At 41.1% G+C, this 26,392-nt stretch overlaps 1 protein-coding gene across 1 annotated transcript in view; it reads right to left on the minus strand.

The window, feature by feature from the left end:
* LOC100194584 (proteasome inhibitor subunit 1) overlaps positions 1 to 26,186 on the minus strand; it is a 32,604-nt gene extending 6,418 nt beyond the window's left edge. Inside the window, exons 1-4 of the mRNA NM_001139670.1 lie at positions 26,053 to 26,186; positions 23,687 to 23,839; positions 23,494 to 23,576; positions 17,108 to 17,284 (exon numbers count right to left, since the gene is read on the minus strand). Coding sequence (NP_001133142.1) covers positions 17,108 to 17,284; positions 23,494 to 23,576; positions 23,687 to 23,839; positions 26,053 to 26,181 — 542 coding nt within the window. The 5' untranslated portion in view covers positions 26,182 to 26,186. The remainder of the gene's footprint in view (positions 1 to 17,107; positions 17,285 to 23,493; positions 23,577 to 23,686; positions 23,840 to 26,052) is intronic.
* Positions 26,187 to 26,392: the final 206 nt, after the last annotated feature.

A 26,392-nucleotide genomic window follows, 5' to 3' on the forward strand; every position in this document is an offset into this window, starting at 1 on the left:
GTCTCAGGGTTTTGCCTGCCAAATGAGTTCTGTTATACTCACAGACACCATTCAAACAGTTTTGGAAACTTTAGAGTGTTTTCTATCCATATATAATAAGTATATGCATATTCTAGTTACTGGGTAGGATTAGTAACCAGATTAAATCGGGTACATTTTTTTTATCCAGACGTGCAAATGCTGCCCCCTAGACCCAACAGGTTAACTTGGGTCAAACGTGTCAGGTAGCCTTCCACAAGCTTCCCACAATAAGTTGGGTGAATTTTGGCCCATTCCACCTGACAGAGCTGGTGTAACCGAGTCAGGTTTGTAAGCCTCCATGCTCGCACACAGTTTTTCAGTTCTGCCCAAACATTTTCTATAGGATTGAGGTCAGGGCTTTGATGGCCACTCCAATACCTTGACTTTGTTGTCCTTTAGCCATTTTGCCACAACTTTGGAAGTATGCTTGGGGTCATTGTCCATTTGGAAGACACATTTGCGACCAAGCTTTAACTTCCTGACTGATGTCTTGAGATGTTGCTTCAATATATCCACATCATTTTCCTTCCTCATGATGCCATTGTTCTGGGATTGATTTGCATTTTTCGCACCAAAGCACGTTCATCTCTAGGAGACAGAACGCGTCTCCTTCCTGAGCAGTATGACGGCTGGTGTTAATACTTACGTACTATTGTTTGTACAGATGAAAGTGGTACCTTCAGGCGTTTGGAAATTGCCCCCAAGGATGAACCAGACTTGGAGGTCTACAATTTTTTTTCTTTTCATTTTCCCGTGATGTCAAGCAAAGAGGCACTGAGTTTGAAGGTAGGCCTTGAAATACATCCACAGATACACCTCCAATTGACTCAAATGATGTCAATTAGCCTATCAGAAGCTTTTAAAGCCATGACATAATTTTCTGGAATTTTCCAAGCTGTTTAAAAGGCACAGTCAACTTAGTGTATGTAAACTTCTGACCCACTGGAGTTGCGATACATTTCACTGTGTCCGTAAACAATTGTTGGAAAAATTACTTGTCATGCAAAGTAGATGTTCTTACCGACTTGACCAAACTATAGTTTGTTAACAAGAAATTTGTGGAGTGGTTGAAAAACGAGTTAATGACTCCAACCTAAGTGCATGTAAACTTCGACTTCAACTGTACATATACACTTTTTTTCAGAAGACTATAGCTTTCAACCCTGAAACGGAAATTAGTATTCATGGTGTATTGTGGCAAGGTTCACAGCAGGAGTGCGACTATCCCTTTTAGTGAAGGAGAATGTTGCAACCCTAGAAGACTCCACAGGCGATATGAGCTGAACTCGAGAAATGGCCTGCGTTTTTGAACACCTATAACTGCCATTTAGAGAAGAAAAAAATGTTGCCTTAAAAAATAAAAGTTTACAAAGTGACACAGCGTCCACTTTACATTATTTAGGAAGACCACCGGATAAATTTACACTAACTTCAGAAAGTACTCATACCCCTTGACTTATTCCAAATGTAAGTATTACAGCTGGAATTCAAAATGGTTTAAATTGATTCCTCACACACGCAATTTCAGCAAATGAAGTACTAAAATCTTTTTAAAATTTACATAAGTATTCACACCCCTTAGTCAATACTTTGTAGAAGCACCTTTGGTGGTGAATACAGCTTTGAGTAGTCTTGGGTATGTCTGGATCAGCTTTACACATCTGGATTTTCTTCCTTGCAGATTTTCTCAAGCTCTGTTAATGCAGATGGGGAGCGGCAGAGAATGGCAATCAAGTATTTCAACAGATTTTAAAATGGGATTCAAGTCTGGGCCACTCAAGGCCTTTGACATTCTTGTTCTGAAGCCAATCCTAATGGAGACCACTGTGCTCTTGGAAACACCCCAGATTAATTCCACATCACAATTCTCTCTCAGATATATATGGACAGTTCCTTGGAATTCATGGAATAGTTTCTGCTCTGACATACACTGTCAACTATGGGACCTTACATTTCATTCGGAAAGTATTCAGACCTTGACTTTTTCCAGTGTTGGCATTATTCTGGACCACATTTTTATTTTTTTTTGTAAAAAAAAAGAAAAAAAAGCACAAAGTGAACAGGTTTAGAAATGTTTGCTAATTTATATTTAAAAAATAAAATAGAAATGCACTTACATTAGTATTCATAGCCTTTTCTAATGAGATCAGGTGCACCCTGTTTCCATTGATCATCCTTGAGATGTTTCTACAACTTGGGAGTCCACCGGTGGTAAATCCAACTTAGACATGATTTGGAAAGGCACCCCTGTCTATACATAGAAAAATGAAAGCCCCACAGTTGACAGTGCATGTCAGAGCAAAAAAACAATGACAGCCTGCTTGGAGTTTACCAAAAGGCACAAGACCATGAGAAACAAGATTCTCTGGTCTGATGAAACCAAGGTTTAACTCTTTGGTCTTTCTGCCAAGCGTCATGTCTGGAGGCAACCTGGCACCATCCCTACGGTGAAGGATGGGTGGCAGCATCATGCGGTGGGGATGTTTTTCTAGCGGCAGTGACTGGGAGACTAGTCAGGATCAAGAGAAAGATGAACGGAGCAAAGTAGAGATCCTTGATGAAAAACCTACTGCATAGCGCTCAGGACTTCAGCCTAGGGCAAAGGTTCCCCTTCTAGCAGGACAACGACCCCAAGCACACAGCCAAAGACAACGCAGGCATGGCTCGGACTTGAACCCAATAAAACATCTCTGGAGAGACCTGAAAAAAAGCTGTGCAGAGACGCTCCCCATCCAACCTGACAGAGCTTGAGATGATCTGCAGAGCAGAATGGGAGAAACTCCAAAAACAGGTGTGCCATTTTTGTAGCGTAATACCCAAGACCGCTCGAGGTTGTAAATCGCTGCCAAAAAGGGGCTTCAAAAGTACTGAGTAAAGGAGCGGAATACAAATGCAAATGTGACTTTAGATTATTTTAAATACATTTGCAACAAATTTAAAATCTGTTTCTTTGTCATTATGGGGTAGTGTGTAAATTGAAGATGGAAAAAAATGATTTAAATCAATTTTAGAATAAGGCTGTATTATAAAAATGTGGAAAAAGTGAAGCGGGCTGAATACTTTCACAATGCACTGTATATAGACACACCCGTTTCTTTCCAAATCATGTCCAAACAATGGAATTGGCCACAGGTGGACTCCAAATCAGGTTGTAGTGACATCAAGGATGATCAAAGGAAATGCACCAGAGCTCAATTTGGAATATCATAGCAAAGGGGTGTTAACACTTATGTAAATCAGATGTGGATTTCCTTTAATACTTTTACAAAAATTGCACTTATCCATTATGGGGTATTGAGTGAGAAAAAAAAAAATGTTTAATCCATATTGAATTCAGGCTGTAACACAATGTGGAATAAGGGGTGTGAATACTTAAGGCACTGCACATGAAAACAGTTTATGGATGTAGTCATCATGGGTGCAACTACCCCCCATGACAGAGTTTAACACGCTGTGACATGCTCCCTCTCAATTTAATACAAAGTCCTTGTCCCCTCACCCAAAGGGTCATGAAAACAGTAGGAACGCTCTCACCAGTGGTTTTCCCTGGCAACGGATATTCAAATAAACTCAACCAGTGTTCTACCATGGTATTCATGTTAACCTGTTAGGGCTAGGGGGCAGCATTTGCACGTCTGGATAAAAAAAATGTACCCGATTTAATCTGGTTACTAATCCTACCCAGTAACTAGAATATGCATATACTTATTATATATGGATAGAAAACACTCTAAAGTTTCTAAAACTGTTTGAATGGTGTCTGTGAGTATAACAGAACTCATTTGGCAGGCAAAACCCTGAGACATTTTCTGACAGGAAGTGGATACCTGATGTGTTGTATTGACTTTAAACCTATCCCATTGAAAAACACAGGGGCTGAGGAATATTTTGGCACTTCCTATTGCTTCCACTAGATGTCACCAGCCTTTACAAAGTGTTTTGAGTCTTCTGGAGGGAGATCTGACCGAACAAGAGCCATGGAACGATGATGTCCCATTAGACACCTGGCGCGCGAGTTCATGTTGGGTACCCTCGTTCCAATACGTTATAAAAGAGTATGCATTCGTCCACCTTGAATATTATTCATGTTCTGGTTAAAAAAGGCCCTAATGATTTATGCTATACAACGTTTGACATGTTTGAACGAACGGAAATATATTTTTTCCCCTCGTTCATGACGAGAAGTCCGGCTGGCTTAGATCATGTGCTAACAAGACGGAGATTTTTGGACATAAATGATGAGCTTTTTTGAACAAAACTACATTCGTTATGGACCTGTGATACCTGGAAGTGACATCTGATGAAGAGAATCAAAGGTAATGGATTATTTACATAGTATTTTCGATTTTAGATCTCCCCAACATGACGTCTAGTCTGTATCGCAACGCGTATTTTTCTGGGCGCAGTGCTCAGATTATTGCAAAGTGTGATTTCCCAGTAAGGTTATTTTTAAATCTGGCAAGTTGATTGCGTTCAAGAGATGTAAATCTATAATTCTTTAAATGACAATATAATATTTTACCAATGTTTTCTAATTTTAATTATTTAATTTGTGACGCTGACTTGACTGCCGGTTATTGGAGGGAAACGATTTCCTCAACATCAATGCCATAGTAAAACGCTGTTTTTGGATATAAATATGAACTTGATAGAACTAAAAATGCATGCATTGTCTAACATAATGTCCTAGGAGTGTCATCTGATGGAGATTGTAAAAGGTTAGTGCATCATTTTAGATGGTTTTATGGTTTTGGTGACCCTGTCTTTGACTTGACAATACATTACACACAACTCTTGTAAATGTACTGTCCTAACATACTCTAAATTTATGCTTTCGCCGTAAAACCTTTTTGAAATCGTAAAACGTGGTTAGATTAAGGAGATGTTTATCTTTCAAATGGTGTAAAATAGTTGTATTTTTGAAAAATTTGAATTTTGACATTTATTTGGATTCAAATTTGCCGCTCTTGAAATGCACCTGCTGTTGATGGAGTGCACCACGGGGGGGACGCTAGCGTCCCACCTAGCCCATAGAGGTTAACATACACATTTTGCATTGCCGATTAAAACGCTGACCTTTTGAACATCTACATTTATATAAAAAAAAATTAAAGTCTAATTCCATGTAATATAGCCTACACCATCACAAATCCATAATTTATTTTAGACTAGTCTAAAAGAAGCGCGTGAAGAAAATGTATGCCATTTCAGAAGAACAGAATAGCATACTGAGTTGTCCATGTCAGGCCCTGATCAGGCTATGCCATATGGCAGTGGGCTACACTAGTTCATTTAGCACAATATTTGCTTAGAATTCCATGGCATTATTTTATATTATAAATACAATTGAACAAAACTGAATAAGAAAATATCCAGTCTCTAAATGATTTGAGGGAGTGTGGCTTTTGTGTTGAGTGGTTGCTTAGAGTTGTAACTTTAGTTGTGATACAAATGATGGGCTATATGTTTAATACATTCTAAATGTTGCGAATAATGAGGATTTGAAAAAGTAACAACTAAGCAGAGCTCATGCCTTTCATTTTTTACATGTCAGTCGCTCATTCAGTCATGTGATAAGGTCTTTCTCACAAGCTACGTCGGGGACACAGCTGCGCGCTTCCTTATCAAATTTGAGGCGCATATGTTAGATTGGCTGAAGAAAAGTAAATGTAGACATGTTGAGTAGGCCTAACGAACAGCAAAAGCACTAGCTTACGTCACTACCATTTGCCATAGTACAGAAGTTGACGTAGTCTATGCGAGAAAAAAAATATTCCAAACATAGTCGGGGACAGTTGGGAGATGCGATAGATCCCAAATGAATACAACCACTGGCATCAAAAAAACCCGTTTTAAGCAATGAGCCTGCCGCAACAGATGAGAACATTTAGCTTAAAAATGTTAACCATCATGCTATTTCTTCACAACAACGCAGCAATGCACACAAGGGAGTAGGCTATAAAAGAGTGAATGTTCCATTAGCAGGAAAATACCATTCTCAAAAAGGTGACTACAAATGCAATTATGCAAGTAATGCCTTATGAAAAGGTGCATTTATGGTAAACATTTTCCCAAAACTTGAAACTCACTTCATATGTATGCCAGTTAGGCTCTACACTAGCTGTAAAGCAGATTAAATGTGATTAATGAAGATATTTAGCCAGTTTTGTGATAAACTTTAATTAAAAAAAAAAAATTAATTAATAGGCTTATGTGCTAGGTTACATGAGGTGTAAGACTAGGATTTAAAAGTACTTGCTGTTTGCCATAAACTGGGCATCATTTACAAGTGGTAGGCTAATATTGTCACCCATTACACTACTCTTGATTTAATCTTGTCTTTACATATACAGTTGAAGTCAGAAGTTTACATGCACCTTAGCCAAACACATTTACTCAGTTTCACAATTCCTGACATGTAATCCTAGTAAAAATTCCCTGTCTTAGGTCAGTTAGGATCACCACTATTTTAAGAATGTGAAATGTCAGAATAGAGAATTATTTATTTCAGCTTTTATTTCTTTCAACACATTCCCAGTGGGTCAGAAGTTTACGTACTCAATTAGTATTTGGTAGCATTGCCTATAAATTGTTTAACTTAAGTCAAACGTTTCAGTAAGCCTTCCACAAGCTTCCCACAATAGGTTGGGTGAATTTAGGCCCATTCCTCCTGAGAGCTGGTTTAACTGAGTCAGGTTTGTAGGCCTCCTTGTTGGCACAGGCTTTTTCAGTTCTACCCACACATTTTCTATAGGATTGAGGTCAGGGCTTTGTGATGACCACTCCAATACCTTGACTTTGTTGTCCTTTTGGAAGACCCATTTGCGACCACGCGTTAACTTCCTGACTGATCTCTTGATGTTGCGTCAATAAATCCACATAATTTTCCTTCCTCATGAAGCCATCTATAAGTGCACCAGTCCCTCCTGCAGCAAAACACCCCCACAACATGATGCTGCCACCCCCGTGCTTTACCCCCTATGTGCAGTTGCAAACTGTATTTTGGCTTTTTTATGGCGGTTTTGGAGCAGTGGCTTCTTCCTTGCTGAGCGGCCTTTCAGGTTATGTTGATATAGGACTGGTTTTACTGTGGATAGAGATACTTTTGTACCCATTTCCTCCAGCATCTTCACAAGGTCCTTTGCTGTTCTGGGATTGATATGCACTTTTCGCACCAAAGTACGTTCGTCACTAGGAGACAGAACGTGTCTCCTTCCTGAGCGGTATGACAGCTGCATGGTCCCATGGTGTTTATACTTGCGTACAATTCTTTGTACAGATGAACGTGGTATCTTCAGGCATTTGGAAATTGAGCCAAGGGTGAACCAGACTTGAAGGTCTACAATTATTTAATAATTTATTTATCCCCCCGTGATGTCAAGCAAAGAGGCACTGAGTTTGAAGGTAGGCCTTCATTTATCCACAGGTACACCTCCAATTGACTCAAATTATGTCAATTTGCCTATCAGAAGCTTCTAAAGCCATGACATCATTTTCTAGAATTTTCCAAGCTGTTTAAAGGCACAGTCAACTTAATGTATGTAAACTTTTGACCCACTGGAATTGTGATAGTGAATTATAAGTGAAATAATCTGCCTGTAAATGATTGTTGGAAAAATGATTTTGGTCATGCACGAAGTAGATGTTCTAACAGACTTGCCAAAACTATAGTTTAACCTGTTGGGGCTAGGGGGCAGTATTTTCACGGCTGGATAAAAAAACGTACCCTATTTAATCTGGTTACTAATCCTACCCAGTAACTAGAATATGCATATACTTATTATATATGGATAGAAAACACCCTAAAGTTTCTAAAACTGTTTGAATGGTGTCTGTGAGTATAACAGAACTCATTTGGCAGGCAAAACCCTGAGACATTTTCTGACAGGAAGTGGATACCTGATGTGTTGAATTACCTTTAAGCCTATGCCATTGAAACACACAGGGGTTGATTAATGTTTTGGCACTTCCTATTGCTTCCACTAGATGTCACCAGCCTTTACAAAGTGTTTTGAGTCTTTTACTGTGAGATCTGACCGAACAAGAGCCATGGAACGGTGATGGCCGATTAGACTCTGGCACGCGAGTTCATGTTGGGTACCCTCGTTCCAATACGTTATAAAAGAGAATGCATTCGTCCACCTTGAATATTATTCATGTTCTGGTTAAAAAAGGCACTAATGATTTATGCTATACAACGTTTGACATGTTTGAACGAACGTAAATATATTTTTTCCCCTCGTTCATGACGAGAAGTCCGGCTGGCTTAGATCATGTGCTAACAACACGGAGCTTTTTGGATATAAATGATGAGCTTTTTTGAACAAAACTATGGACCTGGGATTCCTGGAAGTGACATCTGATGAAGAGAATCAAAGGTAATGGATTATTTACATAGTATTTTCGATTTTAGATCTCCCCAACATGACGTCTAGTCTGTATCGCAACGCGTATTTTTCTGGGCGCAGTGCTCAGATTATTGCAAAGTGTGATTTCCCAGTAAGGTTATTTTTAAATCTGGCAAGTTGATTGCGTTCAAGAGATGTAAATCTATAATTCTTTAAATGACAATATAATATTTTACCAATGTTTTCTAATTTTAATTATTTAATTTGTGACGCTGACTTGACTGCCGGTTATTGGAGGGAAACGATTTCCTCAACATCAATGCCATAGTAAAACGCTGTTTTTGGATATAAATATGAACTTGATAGAACTAAAAATGCATGCATTGTCTAACATAATGTCCTAGGAGTGTCATCTGATGGAGATTGTAAAAGGTTAGTGCATCATTTTAGATGGTTTTATGGTTTTGGTGACCCTGTCTTTGACTTGACAATACATTACACACAACTCTTGTAAATGTACTGTCCTAACATACTCTAAATTTATGCTTTCGCCGTAAAACCTTTTTGAAATCGTAAAACGTGGTTAGATTAAGGAGATGTTTATCTTTCAAAGGGTGTAAGAAGGTTGTATGTTTGAAAAATTTGAATTTTGACATTTATTTGGTTTCAAATTTGCCGCTCTTGAAATGCACCTGCTGTTGATAGGGTGCACCACGGGTGGCACGCTAGCGTCCCACATAGCCCCAAGAAGTTAACAATAAATGTGTTGAGTGGTTGAGAAACAAGATTCAATGACTCCAACCTAAGTGCATGTAAACATCAACTATACGTGTGAAATTTGTTTTGATTTAGAATAGAACATTATCATGCACCTGTCTCAAAACAGGGGCAGCGGGGGAAAAAAAAAAAGTCATTTATGCACTTAAATAGCGAATGGAGGACAATTTTCCCGTGGTTCATTTTCATGCCAGCCAGGTAGGCTATACTCCTGCTGTAAAGAGAAGCAAAGTGCTTAACATTAGGAAAGTTGAATAGCCTATATAAATGTTGCACAACATGACCACCCATGAAGTGTTTGATTAGATTTACAATTGCATTAATGTCAGTGATTAGAGGGACACAGTACCAGGCAGTTATCAAGTTCGGTCGACTACTAATGACCAGAGCTTGGAGAAGCCTACTTAACGTGACTAAAACGGTCACCTTAACTCTGCCAGGACCTAGGATCAAGGGAGATACTAAAGTGTTTTAGTACTATATCTCTTGACGCAATGATGAAAATAATCATGGCCTCCAAACCCTCAAGCTGCATACTGGACCCTATTCCAACTAAACTACTGAAAGAGCTGCTTCCTGTGCTTGGCCCTCCTATGTTGAACATAATAAACGGCTCTCTATCCACCGGATGTGTACCAAGCTCACTAAAAGTGGCAGTAATAAAGCCTCTCTTGAAAAAGCCGAATCTTGATCCAGAAATTATAAAAAACTATCGGCCTATATCGAATCTTCCATTCCTCTCCAAAATTTTAGAAAAAGCTGTTGCACAGCAACTGACTGCCTTCCTGAAGACAAACAATGTATACGAAACGCTTCAGTCTGGTTTTAGACCCCATCATAGCACTGAGACTGCACTTGTGAAGGTGGTAAATGACCTTTTAATGACGTCAGACCGAGGCTCTGCATCTGTCCTCGTGCTCCTAGATCTTAGTGCCGCTTTTGATACCATCGATCACCACATTCTTTTGGAGAGATTGGAAACCCAAATTGGTCTACATGGACAAGTTCTGGCCTGGTTTAGATCTTATCTGTCGGAAAGATATCAGTTTGTCTCTGTGAATGGTTTGTCCTCTGACAAATCAATTGTAAATTTCGGTGTTCCTCAAGGTTCCGTTTTAGGACCACTATTGTTTTCACTATATATTTTACCTCTTGGGGATGTCATTCGAAAACATAATGTTAAATTTCACTGCTATGCAGACGACACACAGCTGTACATTTCAATGAAACATGGTGAAGCCCCAAAATTGCCCTCGCTAGTGTTTCAGACATAAGGAAGTGGATGGCTGCAAACCTTCTACTTTTAAACTCGGACAAAACAGAGATGCTTGTTCTAGGTCCCAAGAAACAAAGAGATCTTCTGTTGAATCTGACAATTAATCTGGATGGTTGTACAGTCGTCTCAAATAAAACTGTGAAGGACCTCGGCGTTACTCTGGACCCTGATCTCTCTTTTGAAGAACATATCAAGACTGTTTCAAGGACAGCTTTTTTCCATCTACGTAACATTGCAAAAATCAGAAATTTTCTGTCCAAAAATGACGCAGAAAAATTAATCCATGCTTTTGTTACTTCTAGGCTGGACTACTGCAATGCTCTACTTTCCGGCTACCCGGATAAAGCACTAAATAAACTTCAGTTAGTGCTAAATACGGCTGCTAGAATCCTGACTAGAACCAAAAAATTTGATCATATTACTCCAGTGTTAGCCTCCCTACACTGGCTTCCTGTTAAGGCAAGGGCTGATTTCAAGGTTTTACTGCTAACCTACAAAGCATTACATGGGCTTGCTCCTACCTATCTTTCCGATTTGGTCCTGCCGTACATACCTACACGTACGCTACGGTCACAAGACGCAGGCCTCCTAATTGTCCCTAGAATTTCTAAGCAAACGGCTGGAGGTAGGGCTTTCTCCTATAGAGCTCCATTTTTATGGAATGGTCTGCCTACCAATGTGAGAGACGCAGACTCAGTCTCAACCTTTAAGTCTTTACTGAAGACTTATCTCTTCAGTAGGTCCTATGATTAAGTATAGTCTGGCCCAGGAGTGTGAAGGTGAACGGAAAGGCTGGAGCAACGAACCGCCCTTGCTGTCTCTGCCTTGCCGGTTCCCCTCTTTCCACTGGGATTCTCTGCCTCTAACCCTTTTACAGAGGCTGAGTCACTGGCCTACTGGTGTTCTTCCATGCCGTCCATGGGAGGGGTGCGTCACTTGAGTGGGTTGAGTCACTGACGTGGTCTTCCTGTCTGGGTTGGCGCCCCCCCCCCCCCCCCCCTTGGGTTGTGCCATGGCGGAGATCGTTGTGGGCTATACTCGGCCTTGTCTTAGGACGGTAAGTTGGTGGTTGGAGACATCCCTCTAGTGGTGTGGGGGCTGTGCTTTGGCAAAGTGGGTGGGGTTATATCCTGCCTGTTTGGCCCTGTCCGGGGGTATCATCGGATGGGGCCACAGTGTCTTCTGATCCCTCCTGTCTCAGCCTCCAGTATTTATGCTGCAGTAGTTTATGTGTCGGGGGGCTAGGGTCAGTCTGTTACATCTGGAGTATTTCTCTTGTCTTATCCGGTGTCCTGTGTGTATTTAAATATGCTCTCTCTAATTCTCTCTTTCTCTCTTTCTGTCTTTCTCTCGGAGGACCTGAGCCCTAGGACCATGCCTCAGGACTACCTGGTATGATGACTCCTTGCTGTCCCCAGTCCACCTGGCCGTGCTGCTGCTCCAGTTTCAACTGTTCTGCCTGCGGCTATGGAACCCTGACCTGTTCACCGGACGTGCTTGTTGCACCCTCGACAACTACTATGATTATTATTATTTGACCATGCTGGTCATTTATGAACATTTTAACATTTTAACATTTTGACCATGTTCTGTTTTAATATCCACCCTGCACAGCCAGAAGAGGACTGGCCACCCCTCATAGCCTGGTTCCTCTCTAGGTTTCTTCCTAGGTTTTTGGCCTTTCTAGGGAGTTTTTCCTAGGGAGTTTTTCCTAGCCACCGTGCTTCTTTCACATGCTTTGCTTGCTGTTTGGGGTTTTAGGCTGGGTTTCTGTACAGCACTTTGAGAATATCAGCTGATGTACGAAGGGCTATATAAAAATAAATTTGATTTGATTTGATTTGACCTGGAATTTGAATGCTGGTGTGGCGGTAATACCGTGACAGCCCTAGCCATACCTTACTTGATTGTTAAATTACAGAAATCAGAGTCACCAGACCCAATCACAGGGTTGACTAACTCCGGAGATCCCTCCAGCTCCACTGAGACAAAACACAGATTTACTTTTTTTTGCACCTTACTTGTGGACTGATCTCAGAACTCTGAAGGATGTTTTGGTGCAGTTCAGACAGTGGTTGATGACTTTTTTTTTTTTACTTAGGAATGCATTTGTTTTTCCATGATAGTGTTTTGTAAAACACTTTAAAAATTGCTTGTAAATGTTTATTGCATTGGAATTGTAAATACTGAATTTGTATGATTGTGTGCAGGGCTCCCTTGTAGAAGAGTCCTTGGTCTCAAAGGGATTCCCTGTAAAAAAAAAAAAAAAGAAAAAAAAGTATACCAAACATTAGGAACGCCGTCCTAATATTGAGTTGCACCCCCCTTTGGCCGTCAGAACAGACTCAAGTCATCAGAGCATGGATTGCTGGCCCATGTTGACTCCAATGCTTCCCAGAGTTGTGGTAAGTTGGCTGGATGTCCTTTGGGTGGTGGACCATTCTTGATACACACAGGAAACTGTTGAGTATGAGAAACCCAGCAGCGTTGCAGTTCTTGACACAAACTGGTGCGCACGGCTACCATATCCGGTTCAAAGGCACTTAAATCTTTTGTCTTGACGATTCACCCAAAAAAAGCACACACACAATCCATGTCTCAAGGCTTTTAAAAATAAAAACTTTCTTGAACATTCTCCTCCCCTTAATCTACACTGATTGAAGTGGATTTAACACATGACATCAATAAGAGATCATAGCTTTCACCTAGTCAGTCTAATGGAAAAGACAGGTGTTAATGTTATGTATACTCAGTGTACATTTAAATTAAATCCTGTCCATTAAGTTATAATAAATCAAAAGAGATAATGTATTCTCTGTCTAGTTGACAGACTACTGCATTAAACTTTAACCTACACTATCATGTGTCCGAACGGCTCGATCTTATGTAGCAAAATCTGAAATTATGTTAACATTGGATAAAAGTAGCGACTCAAATTGAAAATTGTATATCATACACTAGAGTTGAGAAACAATGGGAAAGTAATTCTGCTTTCAAATTTGATTAACCCCACTTATGAGAAAATGGCCCTAGAATGTTTTGGTACACCAACTGGAGAGCTCCGTCTACAACCATTCAGCATCCTTCACGCGCTCTTAACCTGTTGGGGCTAGGGGGCAGTATTTGCACGGCCAGATAAAAAAAAAAAACTTACCTGATTTAACCTGTTAGGGCTAGGGGGCAGCATTGACACGGCTGGATAAAAAACATACCCGATTTAATCTGGTTACCACTCCTACTCAGTAACTAGAATATGCATATACTTATTACATATGGATAGAAAACACCCTAAATTTTCTAAAACTGTTTGAATGGTGTCTGTGAGTATAACAGAACTCAAATGGCAGGTCAAAACCTGAGAGATTCCTTTACAGGAAGTGGCCTGTCTGACCATTTGTTGAACTTCTTTTCCATCTCTATCATTTACTAAGGATCTCTGCTCTAACGTGACACTTCCCACGTCGTCCATAGGCGCTCAGAGCCCGGGAAAAAACAGAATGTCGTCATTCCAGCCCCAGGCTGAAACACATTATCGCCTTTCTCAAGTGGCCGATCAAGAGACACTAGCTTATGCGCGTGACCCCGACCGCCCCCGCCTTTGGGATTTTTTCCTCTGTTTGCCGAAAAGGAGATTCCCTGTCGGAATATTATCGCTTTTCTACGAGAAAAATGTCGTAAAAATTGATTTTAAACAGCGGTTGACATGCTTCGAAGTACGGTAATGGAATACTTAGAATTTTATTGTCACGAATTGCGCCATGCGCGCGACACTTCTTTACTATTTCGGATAGTGTCTGGAACGCACGAACAAAACGCCGCTATTCGGATATAACGATGGATTATTTTGGACCAAACCAACATTTGTTATTGAAGTAGCAGTCCTGGGTGTGTATTCTGACGAAGACAACAAAAGGTAATGGAATTTTTATAATAGTAAATATGATTATGGTGAGTGCTAAACTTGCCGGGTGTCTAAATAGCGAGCCCGTGATGCCTAGGCTATGTACTTAGAATATTGCAAAATGTGCTTTCACCAAAAAGCTATTTTAAAATCGGACATATCGAGTGCATAGAGGTCTGTATCTATAATTCTTAAAATAATTATGCTTTTTGTGAACGTTTATCGTGAGTAATTTAGTAAAATGTTAGCGAATTCCCCGGAAGTTTGCGGGGGGTATGCTAGTTCTGAACGTCACATGCTAATGTAAAAAGCTGGTTTTTGATATAAATATGAACTTGATTGAACAAAACATGCATGTATTGTATAACATAATGTCCTAGGTGTGTCATCTGATGAAGATCATCAAAGGTGAGTGCTGCATTTAGCTGTCTTCTGGGTTTTGGTGACATTATATGCTGGCTTGAAAAATGGGTGTCTGATTATTTCTGGCTTGGTACTCTGCTGACATAATCTAATGTTTTGCTTTCGTTGTAAAGCCTTTTTGAAATCGGACAGTGTGGTTAGATTAACGAGAGTCTTATCTTTAAATGGCTGTAAAATAGTCATATGTTTGAGAAATTGAAGTAATAGGATTTTTAAGGTTTTGAAAATCGCGCCACAGGATAGCAGTGGCTGTTACGTAGGTGGGACGAATTCGTCCCGCCTAGCCTAGAGAGGTTAAACTGGTTACTACTCCTGCCCAGAAACTAGAATATGCATATAATTAGTAGATTTGGATAGAAAACACTAAACTTTCTAAAACTGTTTGAATGGTGTCTGTGAGTATAACAGAACTCAAATGGCAGGCCAAAACCTGAGAAGATTCCATACAGGAAGTGCCCTGTCTGACAATTTGTTCTCATTCTGTGGCATCTCTATCGAAAATACAGCATCTCTGCTGTAACGTGACATTTAAGGCTTCCATTGGCTCTCAGAAGGCGCCAGAAAGTGGAATGACGTCTCTCCTGTCTCTGGGCGAAAAACAGCAGGAGATTTTGTGAGTGGTCAGGCTGAGAACAGTGACACTGGAGATGCGCGTTCATGTGAATTCTCCATTTTTTTCTTTCAGCATTTGAATCAATACAACGTCGCCCGGTTGGAATATTATCGCTATTTTACGAAAAAAAAAATAGCATAAAAATTGATTTTAAACAGCGTTTGACATGCTTCGAAGTACAGTAATGGAATATTTTGAATTTTGTCACGAAATGCGCTCACGCGTCACCCTTCGGATACTGACCTGAACGCATGAACAAAACGGAGGTATTTGAATATAACTATGGATTATTTGGAACCAAAACATTTGTTGTTGAAGTAGAAGTCCTGGGAGTGCATTCTGACGAAGAACAGCAAAGGTAATCCAATTTTTCTAATAGTAATTCTGAGTTTAGTGAGCCCCAAACTTGGTGGGTGTCAAATTAGCTAGCCTGTGATGGCCGAGCTATGTACTCAGAATATTGCAAAATGTGCTTTCGCCGAAAAGCTATTTTAAAATCTGACATAGCGTTTGCATAAAGGAGTTCTGTATCTATAATTCTTAAAATAATTGATATGTATTTTGTGAACGTTTATCATGAGTAATTTAGTAAATTCACCGGAAGTTTGCGGTGGGTATGCTAGTTCTGAACATCACATGCTAATGTAAAAGCTGGTTTTTGATATAAATATGAACTTGATTGAACAAAACATGCATGTATTGTATAACAGAATGTCCTAGGAGTGTCATCTGATGAAGATCAATGGTTAGTGCTGCATTTAGCTGTGGTTTTGGTTTTTGTGACATATATGCTTGCTTTGAAAATGGCTGTGTGATTATTTTTAGCAGGGTACTCTCCTGACATAATCTAATGTTTTGCTTTCGCTGTAAAGCCTTTTTGAAATCGGACAATGTGGTTAGATTAACGAGAGTCTTGTCTTTAAAATGGTGTAAAATAGTCATACGTTTGAGAAATTGAAGTTAGCGCATTTGAGGTAAGCTTTAGCCCCACCCATCTCTAAGGATTCGTATGAGGCCATGTGCTAAACAGAGTGAGTACGGTAGTGTACTAAATAAACAGACTAAGAGCTGGTTTATACCGTGTCGATTGATATATCCGTTGACAGTTGTCATAGTGACATGAACATTTTGTCTTCGACATCGAACTTGTCCTGGTGGTCTAAAATAGCATAACTGGTGTATTTCACCACCAATAAACCCATCCGTTTAAAATTGAGTACGTCAATATAGCAAACCAGGCAACTAAAAGCAACGTTTTGGTTCATTTCTAGCTTGTTAGCTAGATAACATTAAGTAAGCTGGCTAGCCAGTTCAAATAATGACCATATCATATAGCTGACGTCTTCACTTAAGCTAATTTGTATTCATTATTACATGAAAACAAACTTAGTCATTATTTACAAGTTAATGGCAAGCCAATTACAGAAATTAGCTTACGGTTGCGAGTTAAGAAATAAAAGCAAGGCCTTCCACTGGAGAAATTTAGAAATTGGACACGAAGTGTTTACATTGAAATGCCACTCCTGTAAATTAGTGACGTGCAACACACCTACTTTCCTGAAATGAGTAACATATTCATAAATACCATTTTGTAATGTTACTAGGCTAAAACATTCAGTATAAATCAGTGACTACAGCTGACAGTACGGTAGGGGTATTCAAGTAATGTTCTTCTTTACTAAGGTGAACATCAACCGGCCCAACATTCCCCAGTTGAAGAAACCTGTAGTAAGGTATGTTGTACAAACCAGTTAGGCTGCCTACTGGTCTGTGGATGCCTTGTGGGAATGCGGAGAGGGTCACTGTCCGGCTGGGAGTTATCGGATTTCTCTCTGCTACTCTTGTCTTCCTTTCTTGGCGCAGGCACTGAGGGAAGGAGCTGGCTCTTCACCTTCTGAGACAAATCTTCTGTATTCTTGAATACACTGACAGAGGGGAGGATCATGTCAATATCACTACTGTTTAGATACTTATAGGAATAATAAGGTTAATTCTGTACAGAACTGGAATAAAAATTGTAATGCATGAAAATGTATTTTGTCGCAAGGAGCTTTGACACATTGTATCTACACTGAACAAAAATATAAAAACACAACAGCAACAATTTCAAAGGGTTTACTGAGTTCATAAGGATATGAGTCAATTGATTATGCCCTAATCTATGGATTTCAAATCAAATTTTATTGGTCACATACACACGGTTAGCAGATGTTAATGCGAGTGTAGCGAAATGTTTGTGCTTCTAGTTCCGACCGTGCAGTAATGTATCAATTTCACCAAAGTGTAAAGGAATGAATAAGAATATGTACATATAAATATATGGATGAGCGAAAGCCGTGCGGCGTAGGTAAGATACAGTAGATGGTATAGAGCACAGTATACACATGAGATGAGTAACGTAGGGTAAGTGGCATTGTTTAAAGTGACACATTTATTATATCCAATTTTTTATTATTAAAGTGGCTAGAGATTTGAGTCAGTATGTTGGCAGCAGCCACTCAATGTTAGTGATGGCTGTTTAACAGTCCGATGACCTTGAGATAGAAGCTGTTTTTCCAGTTTCTCGGTCCCAGCTTTGATGCACCTGTACTGACCTCGCCTTCTGGATGATAGTGGGGTGAACAGGCAGTGGCTCGGGTGGTTGTTGTCCTTTATGATCTTTTTGGCCTTCCTGTGACATCGGGTGGTGTAGGTGTCCTGGAGGGCAGGTAGTTTGCCCCCGGTGATGCGTTGTGCAGACCTCACTACCCTCTGGAGAGCCATACGGTTGTGGGCGGAGCAGTTGCCGTACCAGGCGGTGATATAGCCCGACAGGATGCTCTCGATTGCGCATCTGTAAAAGTTTGTGACAGAATTTCTTCAGCCTCCTGAGGTTGAAGAGGCGCTGTTGCGCCTTCACCACGCTGTCTGTGTGGGTGGGACCATTTCAGTTTGTCCGTGATGTGTACGCCAAGGAACTTAACTTTCCACCTTCTCCACTACTGTCCCGTCGATGTGGATAGGGAGCCCTCTGCTGTTTCCTGAAGTCCACGATCATCTCCTTTGTTTTGTTGACGTTGAGTGTGAGGTTATTTTCCTGCCACCACACATCGAGGGCCCTCACCTCCAACCTGTAGGCTGTCTCGTCGTTGTTGGTGGTAATCAAGCCTACCACTGTAGTGTCATCTGCAAACTTGATTGAGTTGGAGGCGTGCATGGCAACGCAGTCATGGGTGAACAGGGAGTACCGGAGAGGGCTGAGAAGGCACCCTTGTGGGGCCCCAGTGTTGAGGATCATTTGTCCACTGACAAAGAAATGATCAGTCCAATTTTAATGGTAGGTTTATTTGAACAGTGAGACAGAATAACAAAAAAATTCAAAAAAACGCATGTCAAAAATGTTATAAAATGATTTGCATTTTAACGAGGGAAATAAGTATTTGACCCCCTCTCAATCAGAAAGATTTCTGGCTCCCAGGTGTCTTTTATACAGGTAACGAGCTGAGATTAAGAGCACACTCTTAAAGGGAGTGCTCCTAATCTCAGCTTGTTACCTGTATAAAAGACACCTGTCCACAGAAGCAATCTATCAATCAGATTCCAAACTCTCCACCATGGCCAATACCAAAGAGCTCTCCAAGGATATCAGGGACAAGATTGTAGACCTACACAAGGCTGGAATGGGCTACAAGACCATCACCAAGCAGCTTGGTGAGAAGGTGACAACATTTGGTGCGATTATTCGCAAATGGAAGAAACAAAAGAACTGTCAATCTCCCTCGGCCTGGGGCTCCATGCAAGATCTCACCTCGTGGAGTTGCAATGATCATGAGAACGGTGAGGAATCCGCCCAGAACTACATGGGAGGATCTTGTCAATGATCTCAAGGCAGCTGAGACCAGTCACCAAGAAAACAATTGACAAAATCAGCAGGGGATCAAATACTTTTCCCCCCTACTGTAAGTATTCCTCCTGTCCACATGGGTTAAGGCAGTGTGATTGCGATTGCGTCATCTGTGGACCCATTGGGGCGGTACGCAATTTGGAGTGGGTCTAGGGTGGAGGAGATATGATCCTTGACTAGTCTCAAAGCACTTCATGATGACGGAAGTGAGTGCTACGGGGCGATAGTCGTTTAGCTTTCTTGGGAACAGGAACAATGGTGGCCCTCTTGAAGCATGTGGGAACAGCAGAATGGGATAGGGATTGATTGAATATGTCTGTAAACACACCAGCCAGCTAGTTTGCGCATGCGCTGAGGACTCGGCTAGGGATGCCATCTGGGGCGGCAGCCTTGCGAGAGTTAACACGTTTAAATGTTTTACTCACGTTGGCTGCGGTGAAGGAGAGCCCGCAGGTTTTGGTAGCGGGCCGTGTCAGTGGTACTGTATTGTCCTCAAAGCGAGCAAAGAAGTTGTTTAGTTTGTCTGGGAGCAAGACGGTGTCCGCAGCGGGGCTGGTTGTCTTTTTGTAATCCGTGATTGACTGCAGACCCTGCCACATACGTCCCGTGTCCGAGCCGTTGAATTGCGACTCTACTTTGTCTCTATACTGACGCTTAGCTTGTTTGATTGCCATGGAGGGAAAGCTACACTGTATTCGCTCATGTTTACAGTCACCTTGCCATGATTAAAAGCAGTGGTTCGTGCTTTCAGTTTTGCGCAAATGCTGCGATCAATCCACGGTTTCTGGTTGGGGGAAGGTTTTAATAGTCACCGTGGGTACAACATCCGATGCACTTGCTAATAAACTCGCTCATCGAATCAGCATCTCTCTCAATGTTGTCTGAGGCTATCTGGAACATATCTTTAACCTCTCTAGGGTAGGGGGCACTATTTTCACCTCTGGATGAAAAGCGTGCCCAAAGTAAACTGCCTGTTACTCAGGCCCAGAAGCTAGGATATGCATATAATTGGTAGATTTGGATAGAAAATTCTAAACGTGCCAAAACTGTTAAAATAATGTCCGAGTATAACTGAACTGATATGGCAGGCAAAAACATGAGAAAAAAAAGCCCACTTCCTGGATGGATTTATGTTTGTAGTTTTCTATTGAATGCCAATACAGTATCCATTTACTTAGGACTCAAATTGCACTTCCTATGGCTTCTACTAGATGTCAAGTGTTTAGAAATTGTTTCAGGCTTGTATTCTGAAAAATGAGGGAGTAAGACCACTGAGTGAGTGGATAGTAGAAAGTCCCTAGACTTGTTTGGTGCGCGCGACCTAGAGCCCGCCTTGCTTGTTTACCGTTTATACTGACGAAGCTATTGTCCAGTTGAAATATTATTGATTATTATGACTAAAAAACAATCTGAGGAGTGATTATAAACATCGTTTGACATGTTTCTACGAACTTTACTGATACCATTTGGATTTTGTCTGCCTGTTGTGACTGTCTTTGAGCCAATGGATTACTGAACAAAAAGCACCAACAGAAAGGGAGGTTTTTGGATATAAAGAGGGACTTTATCGAACATTTGTGTAACTGGGAGTCTTGAGTGCAACCATATGAAGATCAAAGGAAAGTGATAAATTTAACACCATTTCTGACTACTTGGCTGGTAACTGTTTAATGTGTGTGCTGGGCGCTGTTCTAAGATAATAGCATGGTATGCTTTTGCCGTAAAGCCTTTTTGAAATTTGACACCGCGGTTGGATTAACAAGAAGTTCATCTTTAAGCTGATGTATAACACTTGTATATTTTATGAATATTTCTGTATTTTGAATTTTACGCTCTGCAATTTCACCAGATGTTGGCCAGGTGGGACGGTAGCGTACCACCTACCCTTGCAAGGTTAAGCATGGAATCCGATTAGTCGGACCAGCGTTGAACAGACTTGAGCACGGGCGTTTCCCGTTTTAGTTTCTGTCTATAGGCTGAGAGCAACAAAAATGGAGTTGTGGTTAGATTTGCCGAAAGGAGGGCTTTGTATGCGTCGCGGAAGTTAGAGTAGCAATGATCCAGAATGTTGCCAGCCTGCGTCACGCATTTGATATGCTAATTAAATTTAGGGAGCTTTGTTAAAATCCCCAACTACACTAAATGCAGACTCAGGATATGTGGTTTCCAGTTTAGATAGAGTCCAATGAAGTTCTTTCAAGGCAGTCGAGGTGTCTGCTTGGTGGGGGGGGGGGAGATATACAGGGCTGTGATTATAATCGAAGAGAATTCTCTTGGTAGATAATGCGGTCGGCATTTGATTGTAAGGAACTCTAGGTCAGGTGAACAAAAGGATGTGAGTTCCTGTATGTTGTTAGGATCACACCACGACTCGTTAAATCATAAGACATACACCCCCGCACTTCATACCAGAGATGATTGTTTCGTTGCATGAAGAAACCAGGTGGCTGTACCGACTCTAACGTATCCCGAGTGAGCCATGTTTCCATGAAACAGATAATGTTAGTCTCTCTGGAAGGCAACCCTTGCTCGAATTTCATCTACCTTGTTGTCAGACTGAACACAGGCGAGTAGTATACCCGGGAGTGGTGAGCCCGTCTAATGAGCCTGACCAGAAGACCACTCTGTCTGCCCCTCCTGTGGCGCCGTTGTTTTGGGTCGCCTACTCGGATCCGATCCATTGGCCTGGGTGGTGGTCCAAACAGAGGATCCGCTTCGGGAAAGTAGTATTCCTGGTCATAATGTTGGTAAGTTGACGTTGCTCTTATATCCAATAGTTCTTCCCGGCTGTATGTAATAAGACTTAAGATTTCCTGGGGTAACAGTGTAAGAAGTAATACATAAAACAAATACTGCATAGTTTCCTAAGAACCCGAAGCGACCATCTGTCGGCACCAAATCACATGACTGAATACAGTTGGTTACATATACCTTAAAAAAAAAAGTAGGGGCATGGATTACAAAAACAGTCAATATCTGGTGTGACCACCATTTGCCTCATGCAGCGAGACATATCCTTCACATAGAGTTGATTAAGCTGTTGATTGTCACCAGTAGAATGTTGTGAGGAGTTGCTGGACATTGGTGCGAACTGGAACATGCTGTCGTAGACGTCGAGCCACAGCATCCCAAACATGCTCAATGGGTGACATGGCTGGAGAGTATGCAGGCCATGGAAGAACTGGGACATTTTTGGCTTTCAGGAATTGTGTACAGATCCTTGCGACACATGGTCATGCTGAAACATGAGGTGATGAGGCAAATGACTGGCACAACAATGGGCCTCAGGATCTCATCACAGCATCCCTGTGCATTCAAATTGCCATTGATAAAAAGCAAGCATGTTTGTTGTCCGTAGCTTACGCCTGCCCATACCATAACTGCACCATGGGGCACTCAGTTCACAATGTTGACATCAGCAAACCTCTCACCCGCACAACACCATCTGCCCTGTACAGTTGAAACAGGGATTCATCCGTGAAGAGCTCACTTCTCTAGCGTGTCAGTGGCCATTCAAGGTGAGCATTTGCCAACTGAAGTCAGTTATGACACCAAACTGCACGAAGCCTAGTGGTTAAAGCATTGGACTAGATACCGAAAGGTTGTAAGATCGAATCCCCGAGCTGACAAGGTACATATGTTGTTCTGCCCCTGAACAAGGCAGTTAACCCACTGTTCCTACGCCGTCATTGAAAATAAGAATTTGATCTTAACTGACTTGCCTAGTTAAAATAAAAAATAAAAAATTAAATATGCCACCCGTCAGGTGGATGGATTATCTTGGCAAAGGAGAAGTGCTCACTAACAGGGATAAACAAAATTACGCTTTTTGTGCATATGGAACATTTCCGGGATCTTTTATTCTTTACATGTTGGGTTTCTATTTTTGTTCAGTGTAAAAGGATTGTTGAGAAATATTAACTTGAAGTTGGGATATTTGGGCTAAGCCATGCCTCATCTAAGACTAAGCAACAAAGCAAGAACTGGTGTAATATGAAGATTTACAGCATGGCCTATAATATGGATTAGTATTTCAATAAGTCACGGTAAAAAAAACAATTTTGTGAGAAAAAAAAAAAAATGACCCATCACACGCACACACCAAATTCAAAGAATGTGGTACGTGTTGTCCAGTGGATTTCCTTACCCAAATACTTATAAATCTGTTGTTCATCCCTTTTGCTCCATTAAGTACTGTTAAAATTGAGCAAGACTTCAATATATCCCCAAAATTATAACATATTGACCAACCTTTCAAATGTCTGCAAATGATCTGCATCCACGTAATCACTGACATCCATTGTCAGGTCTGACACCTGTTCAGTGGCCGAGTCCTGACAATAGAAAATAACCACACTTAGGCCTACTGTAGATGTAACCTAACTACATTTGAGAAATAACCACTTAAGATTTGAAATAATATTTTGTATAGCTGTATAGTTACCATTAAGTTGAAGATCAAGGTGGAATCCACAGTGATGGCTTTGACCAAGAAAATAGACTTGTCATCATTTGACTTGTACCGCAGGGTGTACAATTCCTTGCTGCCATTCCACCCTGTAGGAAGCAACTCCGACTTCTTGTCACCACTCCGAGGCTGAATTAAATGTAAAAAAAAAAGTTGTATTAATTCAAAATTAAACAGGTATGCATTGTCATGTGGCATAACGTCACACCCTCTCAAGATAACTATTTAAAGCCACAATCATGAGTTTGTGTTTCAGCCCAATGTTAGCCCCGCCACTTTTTAAAATGTAAACTAAGGATGAGGCTGAACGAATGTAACCACACTCATTCATAGATGGATCAGATACAAAGAATGACAGTCCTAGCTACAGATTTTAAGAGCAAAGAACTTATTTAACCAAACAGATGTGGTATCCATTATAAATCGGGGGTTACAGTGAGGGAACAAAGTATTTGAACACCTTTGTTGCCTTGGTCGTGTGTTTTGGGTCATTGTCATGCTGGAAAACCCATCCATGACCCATTTTCAATGCCCTGGCTGAGGGAAGGAGGTTCTCACCCAAGATTTGACGGTACATGGCCCCGTCCATCGTCCCTTTGATGCGGTGAAGATGTCCTGTCCCCTTAGCAGAAAAACACCCCCAAAGCATAATGTTTCCACCTCCAATGTTTGACGGTGGGGATGGTGTTCTTGGAGCCATAGGCAGCATTCCTCCTCCTCCAAACACGGCGAGTTGAGTTGATGCCAAAGAGCTCCATTTTGGTCTCATCTGACCACAACACTGTCACACAGTTGTCCTCTGAATCATTCAGATGTTCATTGGCAAACTTCAGACGGGAATGTATATGTGCTTTCTTGAGCAGGAAGACCTTGCAGGCGATGCAGGATTTCAGTCCTTCACGGCGTAGTGTGTTACCAATTGTTTTCTTGGTGACTATGGTCCCAGCTGCCTTGAGATCATTGACAAGATCCTTCCGTGTAGTTCTGGGCTGATTCCTCACCGTTCTCATGATCATTGCAACTCCACGAGGTGAGATCTTGCATGGAGCCCCAGGCCGAGGGAGATTGACAGTTCTTTTGTGTTTCTTCCATTTGCGAATAATCACACCAAATGTTGTCACCTTCTCACCAAGCTGCTTGGTGATGGTCTTGTAGCCTATTCCAGCCTTGTGTAGGTCTACAATCTTGTCCCTGACATCCTTGGAGAGCTCTTTGGTCTTGGCCATGGTGGAGAGTTTGCAATCTGATTGCTTCTTTGGACAGGTGTCTTTTATACAGGTAACAAGCTGTGGTTAGGAGCACTCCCTTTAAGAGTGTGCTCCTAATCTCAGCTCATTGCCTTTATAGGAGACACCTGGGAGCCAGAAATCTTTCTGATTGAGAGGGGTCAAATACTTATTTCCCTCATTAAAATGCAAATCAATTTATACAATTTCTGACATGCGTTTTTCTGGATTTTTTGGTTGATATTCGTTCTCACTTCAAATAAACCTACCATTAAAATTATAGACTGATAATTTCTTTGTCAGCGGGCAAACATAAAAAATCAGCAGGGGATCAAATACTTTTCCCCCCTCACTGTACATGTTAGGTACGGTTAGGCGTAGCACAGCATTGCATCCAACTTTAACTAGGCGATAGTATTGTCGTTCTCGTTTTGGTCAAACATGCATCTTCTAAAGTGTCCAGTTGCAGGTGGTTAACTTAAGCAATAAGGCCCGAGGAAGTGTGGTATACAGCAAACAAAGCGGAGTGCCTGGTTACAGCCCTTAGCCGTGGTATACTGGCCATATACCACAAACCCACGAGGTGCCTGATTGCAATTATAAACTGGTTACCAACGTAATTGGACCAGTAAATGGTATTCCTTTTTGGTCATACCCATGGTATATGGCCTGGTTAGCGTATTACAAAATCTAACTAGAGACCTGATAGCGATTGGAAAGCTAATTCACAAAGCACATCCACATAAGCAAAATAATGAGTATTATTTACATATTGGCATTCATACAAATTCAAGAAACGTATTGATTTGTCAACCCAGTTTGCTGACACCATCACAACTGGCTACCAGCGACAGATTAGCAGTCTAACATGCCTTGCTAACTAACTAGCTATAGCTAAGTATAGCTAGCTAATTTAGCCAATTGACTCGAGTATTAACTATAATTATTAATACTTGTGAATTAACTAGCCAACTGTAGTTGGTTAGCGAGGATACATGTCAGACGGCTAATCTGGCGTTAACAAATTGTGACGTTGTCAGTAAACTCTAAAGCAATTAGCTATAAAACATGGAATTATAAAGTCAATAATTTGAAGCCTGCTGGCATCACACTCACCTCATCTCCTAACCCAAGGCATTTGTACCCACTCTTTACAATTTCCCAGTGAACAAAACACACAATGACGTCTTGTGGACAGGTAATACTGCCTGCTACGGAGCTATACAAAAGCTCTAAACCAGCCATCTTTCGGAAAGTTATGAATCGATATCAATGTTTGGGTGAAAACGAAAGCCCGGCGAAGAGGCACGGCTGTTTATGTTGATCATTGGGATGATCTCAATGGCTGGGCCCACGCAAACTCTCCTTTCTCCTTGTCTCCTTCTCAAAACCCATTGGATGAGAGAACCAAAGGTACCGCCCCTCTGACCTTCTCCTCCAATGTGTTCTGTGGAGA

Source organism: Salmo salar, chromosome 22, assembly GCF_965601325.2.
Source record: "Salmo salar chromosome 22, fSalSal1, whole genome shotgun sequence".
Lineage (NCBI taxonomy): Eukaryota > Metazoa > Chordata > Actinopteri > Salmoniformes > Salmonidae > Salmo > Salmo salar.